The 22,322-nt window shown below is 40.3% G+C and overlaps 1 protein-coding gene across 4 annotated transcripts in view; it reads left to right on the top strand.

Annotated features, from left to right (window-relative positions):
* Positions 1-8,954: 8,954 nt before the first annotated feature.
* PRKCA (protein kinase C alpha) overlaps positions 8,955-22,322 on the top strand; it is a 158,546-nt gene continuing 145,178 nt past the window's right edge. For 2 of the 4 annotated variants that reach the window (XR_012778098.1, XM_075518590.1), the window contains exons 1-2: positions 8,959-9,414; positions 12,962-12,993. Coding sequence is in view for 3 of the 4 variants with exons in the window: in XM_075518590.1 (XP_075374705.1) it covers positions 9,242-9,414; positions 12,962-12,993 (205 nt within the window). In the remaining variant the exon portion in view is untranslated. Of the gene's footprint in view, positions 9,415-12,961; positions 12,994-22,322 lie in introns of all 4 variants that reach the window. The other 2 variants (XM_075518592.1, XM_075518591.1) reach the window with 2 other exon arrangements.

Here is a 22,322-nt window from a genome sequence, read left to right as displayed (position 1 = left end):
CAGTGTAATCAAAACGTGGATACTGATCTCCCTTGTGGTCTAAACCAAAACCTTCACAAGCCAGGTGGACTCTGGTCATTGGCTTCTTTGGGGCTTTTTAATGGGATCTTATCAATGTTTTTATATGTGATTTGAATAAATTTATATACCATTAAAAACTTACAAGATTAGGATTTTTTCCCAAATCTTTATTAATCAACACAAATAGTTGACTAATTTTTCCTCATGTATTTTTAATCTGATATTCTTGCAAATTTACTCCAAAAGGGGAAATTCTCAACTTCACTGTTGACTGACAAGCCTGAAAAAGCTAAAAATGTAGTCTTGGAACTGAAAACTTCACGAAACATTGGATCCAGAGGGAAGGCCATTGACTTTTACAAGCTGATTTTTAAGAGTGTTCTTGAATATTTAAACAGAAGTGGGTGAGTTTAGGGCTAATACAGTAGGGAAGATGAGTTTGTCTTGAGCTAGACATTTTGCTAGAAAATGAGGAAGCTTCAACAGCAGCGTAATACACCTCTGTTGATGGGGCCTATGTCTGATGCTCATGACATGGCATTATTCTGCGTCTGGATCCTGTTAACAGACTCGTATTGGACCACGAAGTATGGTACTTTCATAGTGGGGACCATTAGAGAGTAGGAAGATATCAATAAACTAATTTCACTTTGTGACAGCCTCTAATCTCCAGCAATAAATCCAGGGCAAAGCCTTTCTAAGAGGAAGCAGGTTTTGAAGGGGCCAGTATCAATAACTGGAATCGGATTTTCAGAAGGGCTCAAATTCTATTTAGACAACTAAATGAAGGCCATGCTTTTAAAAGTGCTCACTTTATTAAAGTAAATTTTTGGTGTATTGTGTTCTTTGGAAAATGTAGCTATCTCTTTTGGTTTCCAGAAGGCCACTCAGCTGCTTTGACAATCTCCACATGTGTGTGTATGTCTAAAAGTTTTGATTCTAGTTTTGTAATCTGCATCATCATCTAGCCAGGTTTTTCTTGGAGTTTTGCATTTATTTTGTAGTTTTATGTAAAAATAACAAAAATAAATATCAGAGGTCCATTTTCCTTTATTCGTTCCACATGGAGATTTTTCATTGCACAGGGAGACACAAAGATGCTGTCAGCATTTTGGCAATAGAATGGAATAAAATTGCAATCGTTCCAACATTGCCAGACCTGATGTCAGTGACATTCTCGTAAATTTAAGTTTTGAAAAGAGAAGATGTGCAGATGTTTTGGAAAGAACAGATCACGAGCATTCTACAAAGTGCAAAATATTTATGATACGAGTTGAAAACGCGCAGAAAGCACGTGTATGTATGCTCACTACACATTTTGTTTCTTTTTTTTTTTATTTCTAGAAAAAAAAATATTTTTTTTCCCTCATGTCACCTAATCATGTGGTCATTAACGAGAGAGTCCTTGTTTTTCCATGGACATCAGCCTATAGTCAAGTTGAATAGTAGTCTGCTGTACAAGTTGGCTTAACCACTGCTCCAACCCTTTTTAAAGCAAGCTGCCTAGCTCTTATGTCACAGACGTGATATAATGCATCTGGAACAAAATCCACCGGCACTTGCACATGGGATGCCCTGGGTTTTTTTCCTTAGCAGCATTGTGGGTGAGATGTCTGACTTTTAAAATTATGTTTTCTGGAACAAAACTATTTTAAGATGTAATTCATGTTGAAAGAGCACCTGTAGTATTTTATTTACATACAAAGAGCAATTTGGGGCTATTCAGGTCACCATGCCTTGTGGAACTGAATGGTAGCATGAGACTTACTTAGTGCAACCTAAGGAGATGTTCCCTTGTTATGATATGTATTAGTCTGCTAATCTTTTCAGTCTTTAATCCACAATACTGGATTAAAAGACCAGAAATAGTATCTACTGTCGTTAAAGGACAGTTTCTGGGTTTTTTTGGAAAATGAAAATTCCAGTGGGGAGTTGAACAACTGTTAAAGGCTAACAAACAGAACCTTTCCTTGTGTTACGTCTCTGTGGCAGAGAGGTTTTCCACACTTCATTTGTCACTTAACTGCCACTTTGGGGTTTGAAATGTTTTTTTGAAATTAATGTCAGCTTGTTTTGTGTGTCAGTGTTTTCTCTTTTCACTTCTTCTAAATTAAACAAATATTTTAAAGCCGTGTTTGTCCAGCCAAACTCTTGTCATTTCAATTATTAGTGTTTCCATAAGTGTAAACACTTGTGCAGAGCACAGACGGACGTGGTATAATTGGAAATCAGACCATTGAAAATGGTATTCTGCTTTCTCTACATCAACATGTCATAATATAATGGTGGCACAGAAAAAGAAGTTAATATCCTCTATATTCCAGCTGATATGATGTTGTTTTCCTCTCACATTTATTCTCTAGAGTAAACCAAATGCAACATGAAAGTTACTATTTCTTGTATATGTGATAAATGATATTCAGCTGTCTAAAATAATAATTTGAAGTATGATATATATATAATATCAAAATAATAATTTGAAGTATGATATATATATAATATCTATTTGCACCTCATCTTCACATGGCAAAATTCTACTCAGCTTACTCTTGCAAAATTATCATCCCTTTCAATAGAAGATTTGTGGGAATATGGTAACTAAAATATACCACCCCGTTCCCTTCCCACTGAAATAGTGGGAAATTGCCCTTTGACTTCAGTGTCAGTGAGATGACATCACACGGCCCATAGCCAGCATAAAGAAACTGTACGTATCGTCCTGCTCTATCAGGAGCTGTCTGATGATATTCTGATATTCTGATATACTGAGAGAGAGATATATATATACTATATATATATATATATACACTGATGATATATCTGATATTCTGATATTCTGACATACTGATATTCCAAAACTGATGTTTCCCAGCTATCAAGCAGTATAAAGTAATTTACTCTTTGTACCAGTTTAGCGTCAGAAGAGCACACTGGAGGTTCCAACAGACTATTGGGAAAAGGCTTCGGGACAGTGCAGTGACTCTGCTTTCTGACCTGCTTTTGATGGACGTATTTTACTCTTCAAGGGATCGCGTGTAGACATACCTACAGAGTTCCTTTTACCTGCAAACTTAAACCCTACATGTACATCTTACACTCTTAATGCAAAAAGACTGGAAAAAATAGGTTTTTGAGGGTAACTTTTTGTCAGCGGGCAGTGATACAGTAAATATTTTTTCTTTAATTGAAGGAGAAAACGAAGGCCATAGGAGTGGTGGTACTAGTTCAGGCAGGGCCTGTCTAACTGCGTATTTTCTCTCTAGCAGTGACCACAGGTACACACCTAAGAAGGAGTGAGAACAGGGCAAGCAGACATGGTACTTCCTTCTAAGAATCTCTCGCTTTCTGAGCATTTTCTGCTTCGGGAATTTTGTGAGCCAGCTGTGGTCTGTGTTCAGTAGCATCCAACGTTTTCTCTCCCAGGCTTTCTCACTCCCCTGAGCCCAGGTACGCATCCTGCACCCGCGCTGGTTCTTGCGTTTGCTTCTTCTGGGCAAGGAATTCCAGGGGTCAATTGTCCATTGCAAAACCCACCTACTTTGTTTCTTACAAATCTGTGTGCCATGTTTCTCTAAATAAATAATAGAGGCTCTCTTGTTTAGCTGGTACAAGAGAGGTTTGTTCTTTTTTCCACATCGTTTGAGTGCTTTGTTTGTATTTCAAAGTCTGAGTCTTTCTGCCTTTTTTGTGTGTGCAGTTGAAGACTGAAAATTTGCCTACACAAGAGAATTGTTCTGATGTATTCAAAAGAATGTGAATTACTTTTTGGAAGAGAGATTCAAAATTTTCCAGAGTGATTGCTGGTGGGAAGGACAAAATCTGCAAAACAGCAATGATGATAGCAAATACTCCAGCTGAGGCAGAAATTTTTATTTATACAATCTAGAAAGAAACAAACCCATGAAACATCCCAAAGGACCCCCATCACATCTCAGTGTATAACAGCACCAAGCTCTGATTCAGCTCTATAACTAGGAGATGTTTTAGCATGCTCTGAATGTGCCTGAGATATGAGAAAAGAAAACAATAGGTTGTCACTCAGTATTCTGATGAGAACACTGATATAAAAAATTGTATTTTACACTCAACGTTCTGTATATCATCAGCCACTTATTTCCAATTCTACGGAGAGCTGCTGTGAGGATAATTCACAGGCAGCTACAAGCTATCTGCGTGAGGAATGGTTTTTGCACCACTTTCAAGGAAACTCAAGTCGAAGTAATGGCATCATTTACATGTTGCAAAGGGAAGTAGGATTTTGCTGATTAGGACGTATCAATGCACTGCAATTTCATCCATGGCAAATGATTAATTATTATGATATGCCATTTTTTCCCCCCGAATTTTTCAGAAATATTTTTTCTGTGACATTTCGTCTCTCTTAGGACTTTTTTTCTGTACTTAGTCTTCTTTTTGACTGTGTTTTAATACATACGTTCAAACTTTCACATTAGTACTAGCATGTGTAAACAAGCTGTCTGTCACATGGAATAATTTAATGATAAAATCTGTCTAATGACCCGGTACTTCCCAACTTGCAATCTGAGTAACTATGAGGGGAAAAGGGCGGAGAAGAGAATGAGCGTAAATACGGAAAGACACAGATAGAGTTGTGCAGGCTGGAAACACACAGATGCAGAAAGGCACAACAAGATGCAGAAGCCAGTGTTGATATAGAGAGATACAAAATATTTCTACCTCCTTCTCGGCTAACAGACATACAAACACTCACACAAATGTATTTATTCATGTTACCACATCCTACCTCTTTCTAATTTTTGGAAACATTTAGGGTACCTTGTTGCCAAAGTGTCTGGGTAAGAACAATAAACAACTTTGTTGATGAATGTGTAGGAGGGTCTGGAAAAACCATAGGAGTAGTGGACGTTATCTCATAATTAATAGCTACTGGTCAAAACATGACAAACAAACTTATGAAAGGGAGCTTCAAAACTAAACTCTATAGGTGATTTCAAACAAAGAATGTGTTGCGTGGAAAAAGAAATTAGGAAAACTTGGCTTCTGAAATTTGACTCTGAAGTCCAGGTATTAGTGGAAACTGATAACTGCTTTTGACTTAATTATGGCAAGTAATTATTGCATAATTGTTGCTGATAGAAATGCCTCATAAGCTGACTGCATGGAAATTCCTTTGGAAGATGAGACTGCGTGAAGCAAATCATTTTTAGACAGTAGGTTTGCAATGATCCAGTCATCCTTCCTAAGAGGGATTTGGAAAATAGCTACTTGTTCTGATAACTCTCTAGAAAAGGAAGGGGTTGTAATTTGCTTTGAAATGTGAGGACAAATTAGGTCGTGAACTTCCTTATAGGTCTCAAGCAGGAAGCGATTCCTGTTTGTTGAATATTTCTTACAAGCAGGAAATAATAAAAGAGAGCCACAATTGCCAAAGAAGTTGATGAAGGTGTTCTCCTTGGCTTTGCCTTTGAGTTGGTCTGATGCAGCACATGTAAATACGGACAACAATCCAGCCACTTTTCCTTTAGGAAGGAGACACTTTTTTAATCATTTTTTTATCCAAAAATGATACAGGCAGTAGTGTGCTGATCCAGCAGATGAGTAAAAAGAGAAGGCATTTCATAGGCAGCAGAATGACTCTAACAAACCTCTTTCAAAATGAACGCAGATGCTCGCACTTACAGACCTAGGATGGTATTGATGCAAATATAGAAAGGACTTGAGAAGTTGTGCTTCTTACAGCAATAATCAAATCCTTCAGTGAAAAACTCACAAACCATCCAATGGGAACTTCTATCAGGAAGGAACTTTCTAGGTTCCTTAAGGAAGGAACTAGGTTTCTTAAATAAGAGTATATGAATCCAAATATTCATACAGGAGTAAATTTGTTATCAGAAGAACCTGTAAATGGTGCTTTGGAGTCAGGAATTCTGGAGCTGCTTGCCAGGAGATGGGAAAAGCTAGTACTCTGATTTAATAACGATGTATATGCCTGAACACAAACAACGATAATGCTGACTCCTTGTCCAGATGGCCTGAATCAGAAACAAATTGCAAACGCTACCCTAGGCAGAAGAGCAAGTCATGGGCTGCTGGTGGGAACGTGCGTGCGCAGGAAGAGATGGCAGACATCTTTCCTCCAGCACTTTGCAGAGGAAGGATGAGTTCCTGTATCACCCACAGGACCTGAGCGCAGAGTAGGAAAAATGGGCGTCCAAGCAATTAAAAGCCTCCCAGCAAGGGGGTGCCAATGTTAGGTTAGCATATACCAAAAGCATCTGGTGAACGGCAAGTAGTACGCCTTCATAGTGTCACTGTAAGAGTGTCCTGGTCGTAGTGACAAATCTTGACATTTGATGGTGAATATATATACATATATCAAAAAGCATTGTCTAAGTGGCATGTGTCCAAAAGACAGTAGTAAGGGGAGCTACATGTTACATACAGTAAAGGGAAGGTTGTGTTACAATGGTTTGCCTAGGTGCCTGAGGATTGCTACGCACACATAATAGGTTTTTTTTTTCTCTTGCCTAATGCGTATAATCACAACATACAAATAATTATTCAGTGTGAGATAAAATGAATGCTTTAAAGAGACAGCGTAAAGTGATCCTAACGTGATCTTGTCGGGTCACGACTGGTGTGGTTTGGCTCTTCCCTGGGGCCTAACAAGGCAATCAGCAGGTGCCGGAACTAAGAGCCTGGGCGCTCGCCGGGGTTTCGGTGAATGAATCTTGACCAGAGTCACTCTCGGGAAAGGAACTGGAATCCAAAATGATTCAGCAGGTTTGTGAGATTTTAAGGAACAACCAAACGTACAGATTGCCCCAAATCTGATGCAATGAGAGTTGCATCTGATTCAGTCCTATTCTCCAGCTTCGGCAGCTATGTTTGTAATACAGCGCAAAGGAATAGAAATAAATACGTTCCATATTTATTGACAGAACACTTAATGAGAGTACAAAATGTTTCTTAGTGCTCCTAGTGCTTTGGCATAAGTTAATTAAGGCAAGAAAAAGCTATTCCCTTTGAAGAGGAATAAGGGATTTGAAACGTGTAGAATAGGTAGAAACCAAATTAAAAATCTTTATATTGTATTGAATTTCAGATCAAATTTGAAAGTAGTTGCTTGCAAAATAAAAGTCCATGAAGCAAGGGCATATGGAAACAGTTTATAGGGCATCTGGGTGGATTCTATAAGTTTAGAAAAAAGCGGGGCTATCTCTGTCATCAGTTATTTGATTGAATGCCATGGACACACCAGTTCAGCCAGGCTGCACCCAGAAACCTAGGTTTTAAAATTAAGAATAAGATCACGTGTAACAAGTTATTTCTGTTCTGTGGTAAATGTCCGTGTCCCCTTTTCCCATCAGCAAATAAGAGTTAATTCGAGTTAATTAGCTGGCTTTCATTCTTGTGAAATAAAACATATTACGCATGCTTACACAGACAGACTTACGAGTATGTAGATACATTGGGGTAGAGGAACTTTTAACAAGCATCCATTTCCCCATGTGAAAATTTGTAGCCATGGGAATAACATTTATTAAAAAAAAAAAATTAGGACTTGTGTGTTTTGTTTAGCACATATATTGTGTTTTTACGCCCACGCCGTCGTGCTTTATGTGGTGTTTTTCCGAATGCATGGAGATACTCTATAAATTGCAATATGAGAGAATGTATGTATGCCATAGGCAGATCATGTTTCTATGTCCCGGGACTTGTGAACATTTTGTGTGTAACATGAATAAATGAAGATGAAGAGTTCTATTATTTTACAGAATACTTTATTACGTTGTCAGCGTGCTGCATAAAAGCATAGTAAAAGTCTTTTGTGTATGCGTTGGATGAACTGATGAGCGAAAAAGACTTGCTGTATGTTTCCCACACTTTTTGTTGGGATATTTGTATTGTATGGTAAATTAAAGATATATGACACACTGCGGTGGGGCAAGACAGTGAGGCCCCTCTTCTCTTGTGTCTGTTGCATGTCCAGTGGGTGTTGTGTGATGCGCGGTCGTTCAGCACGGCCTCAACCAGCATTTGCACGTATGCTCTTGGGTTTCTGGGTTGCAGGAAGGGGAAAGGTTTGTGAAGGAGAGCGTCTGGGCTACACCTTTGTTTGTTGTGGTGGTGGAATAACATATCTCAGGGTAGGTACAGGAAGCGCGCGCTGTGAAAGTGGCAGAGAGCAGCCGGGTATAGGTTAGCCGTGCTCTCTGCGACGGTGGCGGTTATGCTTGTGGCACGGCACAGCAGCTGCACCAAGGGCGAAGGGGAGGCCGTGCAGCAGTGCCACCCGCGCCTCTTGCCGCCAGGTCCCTGCCCCGGCCCGGGCTGCTGAGGGCAGCAGCACCGCTTGGTGCCGGGGCCCGATCTGGAGGGAAGGTGTCAGCTTCCATGGCCGACACTGAGGAGACTCCGTGGCTGTGTGACGGGAGGCGGCTGCTCTCTCTCTCTCTCTCTCTCTCTCTCTCTCTTTCTCTGTGTGTGTGTCTGTCTGTGTGTGAGGGAGAGAGAAGGAAGCCGGCTGCCCTCTGGGTGTGCATGAAGGCAGCCGGGGGGGTGTGAGAGGAGCCGGTCTGTGCGGTGTGTGAGGGAATCCTGCGTGGGTGGGTGGCTGGGTGTGAGCGAGAGCGAGGAACCGGTGTGCGTGTGAGAGGAACCGGTGTGGGGCTTGGGGGGGAGCTGGGGTGTGTGTGTGTGAGAGGAGCCGCCGTGTGCGGGGAGAGCCGGTGAGTGTGTGTGTGTACGCGTGTGAGGGAAGCCGATGCGTGTGAGAGGAGCCGGTGAGTGCGGGGAGAGCCGGTGCGTGTGTGTACGCGTGTGAGGGAAGCCGGTGAGTGCGGGGAGAGCCGGTGACTGCGTGTGCGAGGGGCGGGCCCGCTGACGAGAGGCGGCAGGTGCTGACGCCCCCCCCCCCGGGCCCCCCCGCGGTGCGCGCGCTCCCCCCGGCGGGGGGCGGCCCCGTGCCGGGCCTGCCCCGCCCCGCCCCGCCCCGCCCGCGGCCGGGGGCTCGCTCACCCCGCGGGCGGAGCAGCCGGCGCGGGCCCGGGGCCGGGATCCTCCTCCCGCTCCCTACGCGCCGCTCCGACGTCAGGCGCGGGAGCGGGAGGCAGCGCCCAGCGCCGCCGTTGCCAGAGACTCGGCGGCCGCCGGACGGGGCGGACGTCGGGGCGGCGACTCCCGGCGCGGTCCGGCCCGGCTCGGCTCCCGGCAGGGGGGTGGAGAGGAGGGCGCTATGGCCGACGTGTTCCCGGGCTCCGAGCCCGGCGCGGCTCCGGACGCGGCGCGGCGCTTCGCTCGCAAGGGGGCCCTGAGGCAGAAGAACGTGCACGAGGTGAAGGAGCACAAATTCATCGCGCGCTTCTTCAAGCAGCCCACCTTCTGCAGCCACTGCACCGACTTCATCTGGTGAGAGACCCCGGCAGCGCCTTTCCTCCCTCGCACCCACCGGCGGCCCCTCGCCGCCGCCCGGGCCCGCTCAGCTGTAGGGGATCCCCCCCCCGCCGGGGGCGGCCCCCGCCGCCGTGCCCGGGCTCCGCTGAGCGGCCGCCCCTCCCGTCCCACCCGCCGGTTCCCCGGTGCCGCCGTTTCGGCGGGTGGCTGCCCACGGCCTCTTCCCCCAGGGTCGGGCAGGTGAGCTTCCCCCCGGCTCTGTCGCATCCTCCTCCGGGGGGCTGCTTGCAGCCGCTGGTGCGCCGAGGGGCCCCTGCCCGAGGCCTGGGGGCGAGGGGAGCCCCTGAACTTGCCGGCGCTCGGGGGGGCAGCGCTGGCCGGTGCCGCAGAGATCAGCAGGGGCTGAAGACCCACGCCGGGGACATCGCTTCCCAAATCATCCGGATGGGTATTTCCTCACCTCTTGTCCGCCCCCCCCGACCCGGGTTCTCCCTGGCTTGGCTGATTTCACCCGCGAAGCCCCCTGCTCTGTGCCCGCCTTCCCGCGGCGGCGGGGAGCTCAGCCAGCGCCACAGCTGCTGCAGTAGAACCGGAGGGTTTTCTGTTTCAGTTTGTGGGTGTTGCGGTGTGGCACAACTTCTGTAGCCCTGGCTTTAACTTTGTGATCGGTGCCTGCTTTATTTCCTCCTGCTGCAGAGGGAGGGCAGGGAGTTCAGGAACGCACAGCGACACTGCTGCTACATTACGTGTTTAGGAAAGGGAGGGTTTTTTTAAGAGAAGGGTTACTGCTAGAGAGAGGGGAGGAAGGGAGGAAAACTTCCTACCAACACTCTCATTACTAAGCTGTTAGGGAAAAAAATATACCTATCAGTTCCTGCCTTGCCCTCTCCTGGGCAGGACTGCAGCTCCACAGCAGGCCGGGCCGCTGGGCTCCCTGTATCTGCCGGGCTCAGCGCTGCCCTGCACCCTTTGCTCTCCGTGGCTGAGCGATGCGAGTGGGCGTGTGGACTCTGCTGGCTCATGCCCGGTGCCCTCAGCGAGGTGAGGCAAGAGGAGCGAGCGTGTACTCTTGCCTTTTAGGTGAATGCCGTGTACGTTCAGCCAGTGTGCAACGGAAAGAGCTCGGGCTTCCTCTTCTTTACCTGAGATGTGGCTTAGCTGCAGCCTTGCTCTGCTGCTGAAGTTTTCACTGCAGGTTTTGATGCTGAAAATGAGAGCTGTGATTTATTTTAGCCAAAGTTGCAAAAGATCTAGAGGGGTCTGCACCTAGCTGGCCCTGTGTCTATGGCAGGTGTCTCACTCTTTTCGTATGTGTTTGTGCATCTGGGCACAGACCGTTGCCTTCCTTTTGAGTTTTCCTCGGTTTGCATGCTGAAGAAGATTGATTGCTCCAGAAATGATTGAAATATACTTGCGGAGTAAGGAAGGAGAGGAAAGGAAGGAAAACTGAGATGGGTAGACTGCAGAAGAAATAAGGAGAAACAAGTCAACTTTTTGTGTTGTTTTTTTTTTTTTAATTATTTTTTCCTATTTGGAAAAAAATAATGGCACAGTTTGGTATGGTGAAAGTGAGAGACCTTCAGAAACTGGTTCAAAGTTAATCTAAACCAGAATGAATTGGGAGGTGTGAAAGAATGCTGCAGGGTTATTGTCAGACTGTGTTTGGGCAGATAACTAGCACAACTGAAAAATGAAGTAGAATATGGTCATGAGAAAAGGCACCTGGTGACAGGATGGATGAAAGTGGAAGGGTATCCTGGAGCTGACAGCTGGCGAGAGTAGCAGTGCTCTTGTCTGGTCTTGCTAGCGAGTCTAAGGAAGCTCTTCACATTCATCAAATGAGCATTTGACAACTCGAAAACTTCTCATTTCCTCATTTGAAGATGGGCAGCTCTTGAATAAGCATCACACTCCGTAAAAAGTGCTTCATCTGTTGCCAGCATGACATGTGGCAATTAACATATGTTTTAGGATATAAAGAATAGTAAATACTACCTTTCAATGAACTACGCAAATAGATTTGTTTTCTTAGATTACGTTCCACCAGGTAATATTTACCAAAATAGTTTAGTGCTTCCTTATCTTCTTAAACAACTTCCACCTATCTGCTTTGTTTCTCAAGTGTTGATTTTTTTTTTTTTAAGACCTTTTGCTTAAAGTACATTGTAACTGGCCAGGGAGTGGAGTGGACTGCAGCTGGTTAGTGTAGAATTCAGCTCAAGCACTGAAGAGTAGATAATACAAGAATGTTCTTTACAAATAAGTCTGTTTAAAAGGATGAAAAATTATCTAAAGTCTGTTTCATGTTCTTAGTCCTGCTGTCAGCTTTCCTGCAATTGCATTTGCACGCTTCCAGTACATGCTTTTTACTTTTGTGAAGACAAGAGATAACGGCAGCAGATGACAGTATAGTCACATATGCTGCCAAGTAAACAAACAATTTTATATTTCTTCTCTTTTCCTTGGTTTAGGCCTACTTATGACAATAAGAGGTAGAGACTTGTGTAGAAATTTATGGAAATGCTCCAGGCTGGGTAATTTCAGTTTCCACCTGAAGTAACAGTGTGCTAAAGGTTTTGTCCCTTCTCTAAATAAATAAATAAAAAAGTGGAAAAACTGTTGATGTGCTTTTTAAAAAATATTTCCACAAACTTCATAATTAAACTGCATGTTGTTAACTGCATACAGCCTACTGGCTGGCTTCTACACTTCGTGGCTTTGGTTCATTTGTCTTTTAGGGTAAGCAGCTCCAGCTCTCCAAGTGAAACCCATTCTGCAAAGGGGAAAATGCAGAGAAATGTTTAGAGGGAGGATACTCAAAACATTTATCTTTGTGGAAAGAGAATGTTGAATGTTTAAAGATAAACAAATAAATAAAACCAACAACAGTGCGATTTGCCAGAGGTATAATATATGTTGGGACTCTGGATACCAGGTCCAAGGCTTGTGTGTCACTGTACCCACTGGTGAAGTATTACGCGTGCATTTGTATTTTGTTATGGAAATGAAGCAAGGAAGCCGGAAGAACAATCGGTATGAAACCAATGGGCCTGTCTTCTCATTTATATTTAAACAAGCAAAACCTTTAACCTGTCTGCTTTCCATACAACAAACGACTGGTATCTAGCTGAGGCGCGTAACAGCATTGGCACGCAATCCTAAAATTTGGATGAAAAACTAAGTCTGGTTTGTTTTATACGCCTTTGCTACAACTTGGAATATTTTACATTGCTGTTAAGTATATGTGTGACGTTAAATGAGTTGAAATATTATGCAATAATCACAGCTGATGATAACTGTAGAACCAAAATAGCTTGTAAAATAATAATAATAAAAAAATTGTTGGCAGAAGCTGAAATTACATAGCTAGTGACAGCTATTGTTCTCTGCTTTGAAATGGGTGGGCTGTTCTGTGTTGTATATTTTAAAATCTGTTGCTGTCTTAGCAAAACCTGAAGTAATTTAATATGAAGCTATTTTTATGTTGTTATAGATCATTGAGAAGAAATTATAACTCAACATACTAAGACAGGTTTTTTTTTCTTTGTCTTTTTTTATGCAGGGGATTTGGGAAACAAGGATTTCAGTGCCAAGGTAAGCCACAAATGCTTTGCTGGCTAGTGCACATTGTTGCATCTTACTTTGAAGGCAGCCAAAACTTGCCTGCAGCAAGAAGGAAACAAGCCTGGAAAAACTAAGCAAGCATCTCTGCCTATGTAAATTCTACAGGAAGACAATTATTCAGTTAAATAACTGTTGGTATTTATATCACATACGTTGAACAATCAACATACGTTGAACGTTGTTCATCCTGTAATAACACAAAAAGTGGGGGTTTTTCAATCTCGTCATGGTAAATGTCATATAATCTGCATGTAGTGCAGCTTCTAACTTTTCATGAAAATAATCTGTGCAATTTAGCTTTTGCAGAGACCATTTTTCACATCAGAAGCTCTTGTCTGTGTGGGCGTTTTGGAAAATGGATTCACTTTTTAGTCATATGGCTTCTTTTCATAACCCAAACTCCCTGTTTTTAATTTTCATACACTGTATGTTTAGGAGGACCTTCAGTTTGAACTACATTTTAGGACAGGCAGCATTTTTCTGTCTTACGTAATACTCAGTTACAAAAAAAATCCACCCCTACAAAATCACCGATTTAATAAATTCTACTAACCTTGAGAAACTCAAAGCTGCTATAGTGGAAGGTAACTATGTACATGAAAGACAGAGCATGATATGCTGTATTCTCACATATTCTGTATTTTTGCCAAATTCTTATCGTTATTTAGCATTTAATCATAGAATAACCACACCCAACTATTGTTATTTTTTTCTGTGTCATATGTTTACCTAATTAGGATGAGGCTTTTGGTTGTCCCTTTCTCTTCCCCCACCTTCTTCCCTATCACTTCACCTGCAGATGTACATCGTGTACTCATTAGCTAACCTTTTGGTTGTTTCTTTCATTACATTTTTTTAATGGTTATTTGCTAATGCTTTAGAGCATATTTGACTATCCTGAATGTTGCTTTTACTTAGTAGTTGGTGAAATTATGGATTCTGTGGTATTTTTATGAAAGTTGATGTTGGTTGATACTTCTTGAAATTAAAGCTCTGAGAAACTGAATGTAAAAGAATGATTTTAGAGATGTTGCCTTTAAAGATGTTGCAATAAATATTTTTCTTTCTGCAAGTAGAAACTTGCAGAGAGAGACATATAGTGAAAACGTTGCATGCCTTATTAAGGTAAGCATGCAACCATGGTTTTACTACAAATTCCTCTATGTCCCAAGATGTTAATACTAAATTCTGTAGATATCCTCCAGTTTTTTGCTACTCATTGCATCCAGAGCAGTGCTATCTGTCAGTAGTGGAGTGGCATTTCCTGAATCCCATCCAGGATAGCTCAGTGGTTCCTAGTTAGGGAATTGTTTAGATGGTCATTAGAGATTTCCATTGGTATACAGAAAATGATTGAGGCTGCATTTAAATTATGCAGTTATCTATCTTAAGCTTTGCAGTTTGTACAGTGCTGACTTTCTCCCGTCTTCCAGCCAGGCAGCTAGTGGCTCAAATTGGCCGCGATCCACTGATCTGAGCCACAGATCCAATTTGGTATGGCGGTTCATTTCCAATGTTTTGCATTCTGTGGCCAGAATTCCTTCTACCGTTGTAATTCTAGTCAGCTAGGAATAGTTTTGTCTGATGAGGACTAATCTTTATAAAGCTAGCTAAAAATTTGAATTCAGTCTCATCTTCCCTCCAAATGCCATGCATGAACACAACCAAGAATAAAAGCAGTAGAGCAGCTTGATTTATTTTTAAATGCTTCAGAAGTGATACTTTTCAGGAATCTAAATATGTTCAAACCTGACTTTTGTATGCATCAGAGCAAGATTCTGTGGTTTTTCTTTGATGGAGACTGTTGTATTCAGTGTTCTTTTCTGTATTCTTATACAGACAACATTTCTAAGAAATATTCAAATTTTAGGTATTTTGTAGCAAGTTATTGTTGGTACACTAATAAGTTTTAGTAGTGGGGGTTTTTGCTCTCATTCATTAAATTTGATTGTAATCAAAATCAAAGAGTTCATATTCTTGGGATAATAGTCTTGAAAAATAAAACTTCTGTGATAAAGTTAAGCAGCTGAGTCAAATTTTTTCAGTTCAACTTTCTGAAGCTTCCGTCTAAAAAGTCACCAGCTAAAGCTAGAAAGACAAATTCGTGATCAAAATTGGGGAGAACGTGAAGAATTAAAAAAAAAAAGTGTGAAACTAGAAGGTAGGTTGCAAAAAAACCCCTAGTTTCTTTAATTAAGTGACTACCCTTACAGAAAAGAATGACAAATTAAGAATAAAATGGAAATTTCAGTATGACATGAAGGAAAGGAAAGAATATTACAGTGACAGCTCCTAGTATAACTATAATTCTTGGTCCGTCAGAGTTTCCATTATAAGAAACTTTCTTAGTGCTGTTTTCAAGAGTGTTGTAAGATCTCCTGCTCCACAGAAACTTTGTCAGGCAGGTTTCAGAGTTGGGTGGTTTTATTATTTCCAAAGTTGTTTTAAATTCCTCTAGCCTTTGTTACCAAAGGGAAGAGGAAAGGTCCATAATAGTAACGCATCAAACGCAAATGATGCTTCTACTCTAAGAAACTGCAATTATTCTATGAATATTTGTGTTAGGACTTTTGTTTAATTAAAGAATTAATAACTTGGTGTTTATGCAGTATTAAAATTGCAGCTAACAGTATGTTTTTATATATTTTTAAAACTTCCTTTAAAAAAGTGTCACACACAATGCAGTTCTAGTTTTATTATTGAGAGGCCCTCAAAAGAAAGGCTTTTTATTTTATGTTTGCATTTAAATTTTATTTAAATGAAAACTTAATGCTACACTGTAATGATCTTTTTTTTGGACCATTAATACCTTTTTTCATTGGGCTTGCTTTGAGCCTTGGAACATGTTTTTGATTGCATGTAATAATTTTTGTTTTCAGATTTCGATGCCTGTGTTTCTGCTGTAGTGTTCAACTTCAGCATTACGTAAAAACATTTAAATGAGTTCTCTGGAATCGAAGAGAAGTATTTTCATTTATTGTGTTAAAAAGCTTTGCAAAATTCTTTTTTTTTTTTTCCCCTCCTTATTTTTATGAGATCCCTATGAATTTGCAAAAGACCATAAATTCAATTTTGGTATGGCTTTTAATGCCCTTAATGTGGCAGAGGTTCAGGGTGCAATTGCATTATTGCCGCGCAAATGCTTAGCAAGAGACAGTCCACATCCTAAGTAGTTTGTCTTTCTTAACGTGTGTATTCTAATGTGGCTAGCTACTGCTATACTAGCAAAGAGCTGATATTCAGCATGGCTGCTTAGGTTTACAACTAGGAGTTGTGATATGTTATTTCATGGAGAGGCTGCAGAATTCTGTTGCGTTATTGGAAATAAGTTTTTCAGAGAGAGGGTTCAGGGTCCAGAAGTAGCAGTGGAAAAAGTCTGGGCCTGTCTTTGGTAATGTGTGAATTGGAAAGTGACCTTGAAAAGAGTTCAGCTTGATTAACTTTCTCCTAAGGAATGTATTTTTACTGCCTCCTGTTATTAGGAAGTGTTTTGCTGTTTGATATTTGTGTTTTATTGTTGATTTATACAAACATGAACGACTCTAAAATATTGTGCTTTTCAAACAGGAGTTCTTATTCTGCTGTTTTGTTTTTGCCGTTTTCTGTTGATTGTCTTTGTGGTAGTGAAAACATGATGGTAACATTATTTAAGAGAGTTATGGCTTTGTTTTGTTTTCTTACATTGTCAAGCAGGACAGCAAGCTGTCTGTAATGCTGAAAGCTTTTCTCTGACGTGCACCTGGAAATACTGCAAGAGGAACATGAAAAATGGAATAATTTAAAACGTTTTTCAATCTGCCACAGTATGAAAGTTCCTCTTTTAAGAAAGCAGACTTCAAATTAAGCAAGCTTTTAAGTTAAATTTTGGCTTCATCATTCTTTTGATACTAACTGTTATACTCTGAGTATAACCTATATTTGTTTCTTTCTGTTCGATTTGTAAGAAAAATTTTTCTAGTGAACAGAGCGCAACAAATAGTGATTGACTAGGATGTGAAGAATGGATGTTGAAGAACGTGTATTTATGTATGTTTAGAGGTTGTTTTAAGTTCAGCACTGAAGGCTCAGCAAGTTCCTCGAGGTGAAAATATTTTTAGTTACAGTAACATAAATGCGATCAACTCATGTTCCTGATTAAGGGCCTGTTAATTCTCTCCCAAGTGGTCAAAACTTGTAGTTATTAACTGCAAGTTTTCCCTCTTTTACATGGTTTCTGCAGGGTCTACTGAAGTGCAATATTCTGCGATAGTTCAGCTTTGAAATACATTTGGCTTAAGGATAATAACTAGCTACGGAAGAGTTTCATATTTGTTTTCTAATTTACATAAATAAAAATTAGATAAATCAATTAAAGCAGATTATTATGTTTAGCTAACCTGTGCAACTATTGCTCTTTCCACTTTTTTTTCCCCTCTATCTTCCCTCAATTTATTTTCAGACTATTTTTTTCTGAATGTTGAATTTTATCTTAAGTCGATCTGGTAAGCTTTTTGGAATAGCTTGTGTTGTGCTAGGCACGCTTCCTAGCACTGCTGGTTCTGGGCTAGTTAGACATCTATAGTAACTCCTTCACTGAAAATGGAAATGGTTGGATTTTACTCTGGTTTTACTGCCCTTGCAAATATCATAACATTGGCACATTAAACCAGCACTTCATTTCCTCTGCGTTATCTTTTATCTGCTAGTTCTTGACCTCTTGTCTACAATGAAAAGACCAAAGAACCCACCAATGCCGCCTCCTTTTTAAATGATGTATTTTCGTTAAAAATGTTGTATTAAAGGTCTCTGTAGAGAAGTGGTCGAGAAACTAATTTTTAATGCTGTATCTGTGATCTGAAGATTTGAACCCATGAAACCTCTGGACACCTGTGACCTGGTTGACATGTACAGTTTTTATTAATCCGCAGTTCTGTTATAACATATTTATAGAGGAAGCAGCACAATTAATTCTTTCTGGTGTATGGATCAAGGCTTAGTTCTTGGTTTTCCATCCTGACAGTTGTTTCCCCTACCAACAGTTTCTTGTTCATTTGACCATCTTCATTTTCCTTTGCAACCAAAAAAAGCTAATAAAGAAAAATGTATTACATTGCTGTGTTGCTTCTCATAAAAATACTTTCTGTCTTCCTTACTTGGAAATGTTATTGCCAAAGGGTAGATAGGATACAAAGTAAGTTCCCCTCTCTATGCCAGAACTGCTTCTCTTGTATTATTATCATTTTTGTGGTAAGATCAGATAATACAGACCATAGTTTGAACAATGTGTGTATTTTAGTTTGTGCTCTTGATATTCCTTATTAGTCGTGTGCTACAGTTTACATTAATAAACGTTTCTATAAGCCTGAGATTGAGAAGGGAATTCCATGGAAGTCACTAAGAGTCTGTGACTGTTGATGCTTTCTATGTAACTTAGCGGTCAGCTTGAAATCTTCTGAAATGGAAACTTAGTATAGACATACTTAAAGCAGCTGGCTCGTTAATGTATTTTCATGTGTATAACTTGGAGGTATCTGTTAAAAAATGGAACCCCCAAAGCAAAAACCAGACACATACACACACCCCCAACAAAAAAACAAAACAAAAAACCCCCACCTGGGAGCGTGAATTGTGTCTGCGCACAGACCGTTTCCGTGATTGCTCTAGCCAGCTTTGTCCTTCCCGTTGGCCTCTTGCCCTCAGCCTAATCTGTGGACTGTGTATCTGTGGACTCCTTCTCAAAGGACAGTGATTTTAGTGATCTGCAGATAATCTGACATACAGATTATAAGCATGCCGATAAGATGCTTGTTGTGCATTTGTCTTGTCAGCTTTTATTTGTTCTTCCCCTCTTTCGGCTGTCCCTTTCCTTCCCTTTGCAATGTATGTCCCATATTATGAGGAAATACAGTCCTGTTAATTGCCTGATATCAGTGTCAGTTGAGATTCTGTTCCTATCCCTGCGGTTGAACTCTGAGAGGTCTTTGAAAAATTGCCCACGTTCCAAGTTTTTACTGAGAACAGCATTGACGTGCAGATGAAACTCCTGAGTCTTAATGAACGCAAATACATTAGTGTTGGTTCAGATCAGGAAAGCCCTTTGGAAATGTGTATGCCAGTCGTCCCTGCTTTCACAGTGCTTTGGTTTGCATTGCTGGGTGGTCTTGGAGCACACAAAATGGATTTCCTTTGGGTGATACCGAACAGAGACCTGCGTTACCGCAGCACATTTAATGTCCTCCAGGCGCTAAAGGGTGTTTGGTTCGTGGATCACGCCGCAGCTAATGCGACATAAACCCCCTGAAATGTGGGCTGTATGGGTGTCTAGTTCTTAGCACTGTTTTCCTCTACAAATGTGTTCCTGTTGGAGCATTGCTTGATAATGTAGACATATAGGTTATGCTTTCAGCAATTGTTTTCTGTGAGGGGAAGGGGATGTGTTGGCTCCGAGCATCATTGCTCTATAGGAAGGACAATAGGACATCTTTGTCAGAAGAGGGAAGATATGTTCATGTTGGGTGAGGATTCTCTGTTACTACAATCATGTGCATCACAAAAAAATTCTATATATCAACTAGATGCCCAATACACAATTCACTAAATATCCAATTCACTCAACTTAGAACATGACAGTAAAATAGAGAGAAATGCCATTGTACTTCTGTTTTTCTAGAAGATTTCCTTGGTGATCTTGTGCTCATCAAAACTGGAACATAATTAAATCTTATCTTGCAACAAAAGTTTTTTTTCTTATATTACATTTCAAGGGCAAAACCATATTCACCATTCCCACACTTCTAACATGTTAAGTCTTGTTTAGTTTACTTGAATCGGTTAGATATCCCAGCAGTGTTCCAGTTAAAAGAAACTGACTGTTCCAGTGCCCTGGATGTAATTCTGTGAAGCTCTTCAGCTTCTCATTAAACATGTGGGAGTGATAGCTCATTCCGAGTTGACAGATAAACCAGTTTGAGTCCTGGGCAAGGTGAAGTTTGGCATATTCTTTGTTTTCCCCTCTGCTTTGGTGTAATACTGCACATCAACTGCTGATATGCAGCCACATATGGTGTTAATTTTATACAAGATTTTTGCAGATGTAAGTGACTTATGCCATGAGCAGAATTTAATGAGATGTTGGAAAGAAAGTTGCAGAAAGATGAAGAAAACAGATTTCCCTGTTGGGATGCATTGATAATTATTTATTTTATGTTTAGTTTTGTGGGTTGTTTCTCTTTAGGGTGAAAGGTAAAAATAGTAAGTTATTTAATAAATACTTTAGGCTCAGTTCCTCAGCTTTTAAATCTGCAGTAGAAAGCATGAAAGTCTAAGAGTGAAGGACTCTTGTGTGTAATTAATAAGAGGAACTACCCTTTAAGTGCTTTTAAATTCTTATAGATGCTGAACATTATAATTCTAACTGATTTCAGCAGTGCTTGTTGAAGACTTGCAGAGGCTGGGAGTGCTTAGGAGTTGGTTATCAGCTGTTAATTTTTCGATTTCAGCTATTTATGAATACTGCCTTCCATAAATGTGATTCGTAACAGTTCCCTTGTAAGTTGAACACGTGTGTATATATCTCTGTGATTTCATTGTCATTTACTCTCATCTCTTAATTATAATTTGATTTACATAAGGTTTTTTGGTTCCTTTCTGCAATTACATAACTTAGACTGTAAGGTACTGCAGACACATAGGCCTTTTTTTCAGAATAGCTTCTAGTGACTTCATGTAGATTTTGAAATCACATTACTGTCTTTATTAATAAAAATCTCTTCATCAAATGAGCTTTATTAGAAGTCTGGAATATGTCCCTATAAATGTAGATGCCTACTGGAATTATTATTTTTGTTTGTTTGTCTCCTATTGTTTACAAAATGTCTTCTTTTTTTTAATAATTTATTTAGGCTGATACAAACCACACTTTCTGAACTAAAAATGCAAGTTTGTCCAGAAACACCAAAAATATGGTCATTATTACTCTCATAACTTGTTACTTTTTAGCTCTTAAAATGAAGCTGCAAAACTCTAATAGTTGTGTTTATATGATGGCCAGTCAAGATTTAGAAAAACATTTGCTCTTCCTTTACAATCACCTATATAGGTTTTGACACCATCAGAAGTGTCTGTAAATGGACAATGATCAACACAAATAGCTCGTATGGCACATTCAGGGCTTTATGTACCTTGTGTAATAATTGTCAAGTGGTTTTCTTTTTTCTTTTTGCTAAGAAAATAGCCCATATTCAGAAAGCAAAATTCTCATTTTTAACTAGAGTTGCAGCCATTGCCCCTTTTTTTTCTTTAGCTTCAATCAACAGAATTGTATAAAGCTATTAATACTGTAGATGTTGCAAACATTTGCATATAGATAAATGAAGTTTGTAATTGCATTTGGGAGTTGCAGTTTTTATTCTGAAGCAAAACTTTAGGAAGGTTGTTTTTCTGAAAATTAGATTTTTATTTTTTTTTCCCTCCAGATGACCCTGAAAATGATAGCATAATGAGTATTGGTACCGATTTAATTAGCCATTTTCAAATTTTAAATCTACAAGAATCAGATGTTTAGAAATTGGGGGTCTGTATGCTTGGGTTTCAAAACCACTAGTAGTGTACATGAATGTGTTTACTTAGTATGTGTTAAAAAAAGATTAGTGACTCAAAAAAGTGGATCAGATACTGTCCTTCCTTGTTTTACTATGAAATGTGGGAAAAGTACGTATTGCAAGGTACAGGCTGAAGATAGAAATTCTCATTTTGAAGAGTGTTCAACTTTATTCCCAATGTAACTCCCTTTCCAAAGCAGAGATATTTCACTCTTCATTTTTATTTAAAATTAATAGCATTTTTAACTTCTCTGGAATGTGCGCTAAATGTGTTATTTTAGTTCCTCAGTAAACAAAACATTATTCATGTACAAGGACGAGTTGGAAGATAGTTTATCTTCTTCTTCTTTCAACTTCTAGTCTGTGTTGGGTTTTTATTTTGTTTTTAACTCACCAGGACATCAGCCGGAATCCACTTTGAAGTATTCTTATTCTCAAGAAATTGGACATTAATATTAGAAAAAGGTGAATCTTTCTGTTCTGGCAAAGAGTGCAGAAATAAGCCTTATCTTATGGAAAGCTATTGTGTATGTTAGTGTTTACTGGGTTGATTTTAAAAGTTTTTCTTTTAAGAAAATATTTGAAGAACTTCTAATAAGACGTTATTGTTAGTAATCATGATCTGCATTCTTGGCACTCTTCTCTGCAGATAAACTGAAACAAGCTTTTGGAAAGTGCGAAACGGTCCTCCTTGTAATTGCTTTTGCTTGCTAAATTGCG

Source organism: Mycteria americana, chromosome 16 (assembly GCF_035582795.1).
Source record: "Mycteria americana isolate JAX WOST 10 ecotype Jacksonville Zoo and Gardens chromosome 16, USCA_MyAme_1.0, whole genome shotgun sequence".
NCBI classification, from domain to species: domain Eukaryota; kingdom Metazoa; phylum Chordata; class Aves; order Ciconiiformes; family Ciconiidae; genus Mycteria; species Mycteria americana.
The sequence above is the reverse complement of the archived record's forward strand: the minus strand, read 5'-3'. Positions and strand labels throughout refer to the sequence as shown.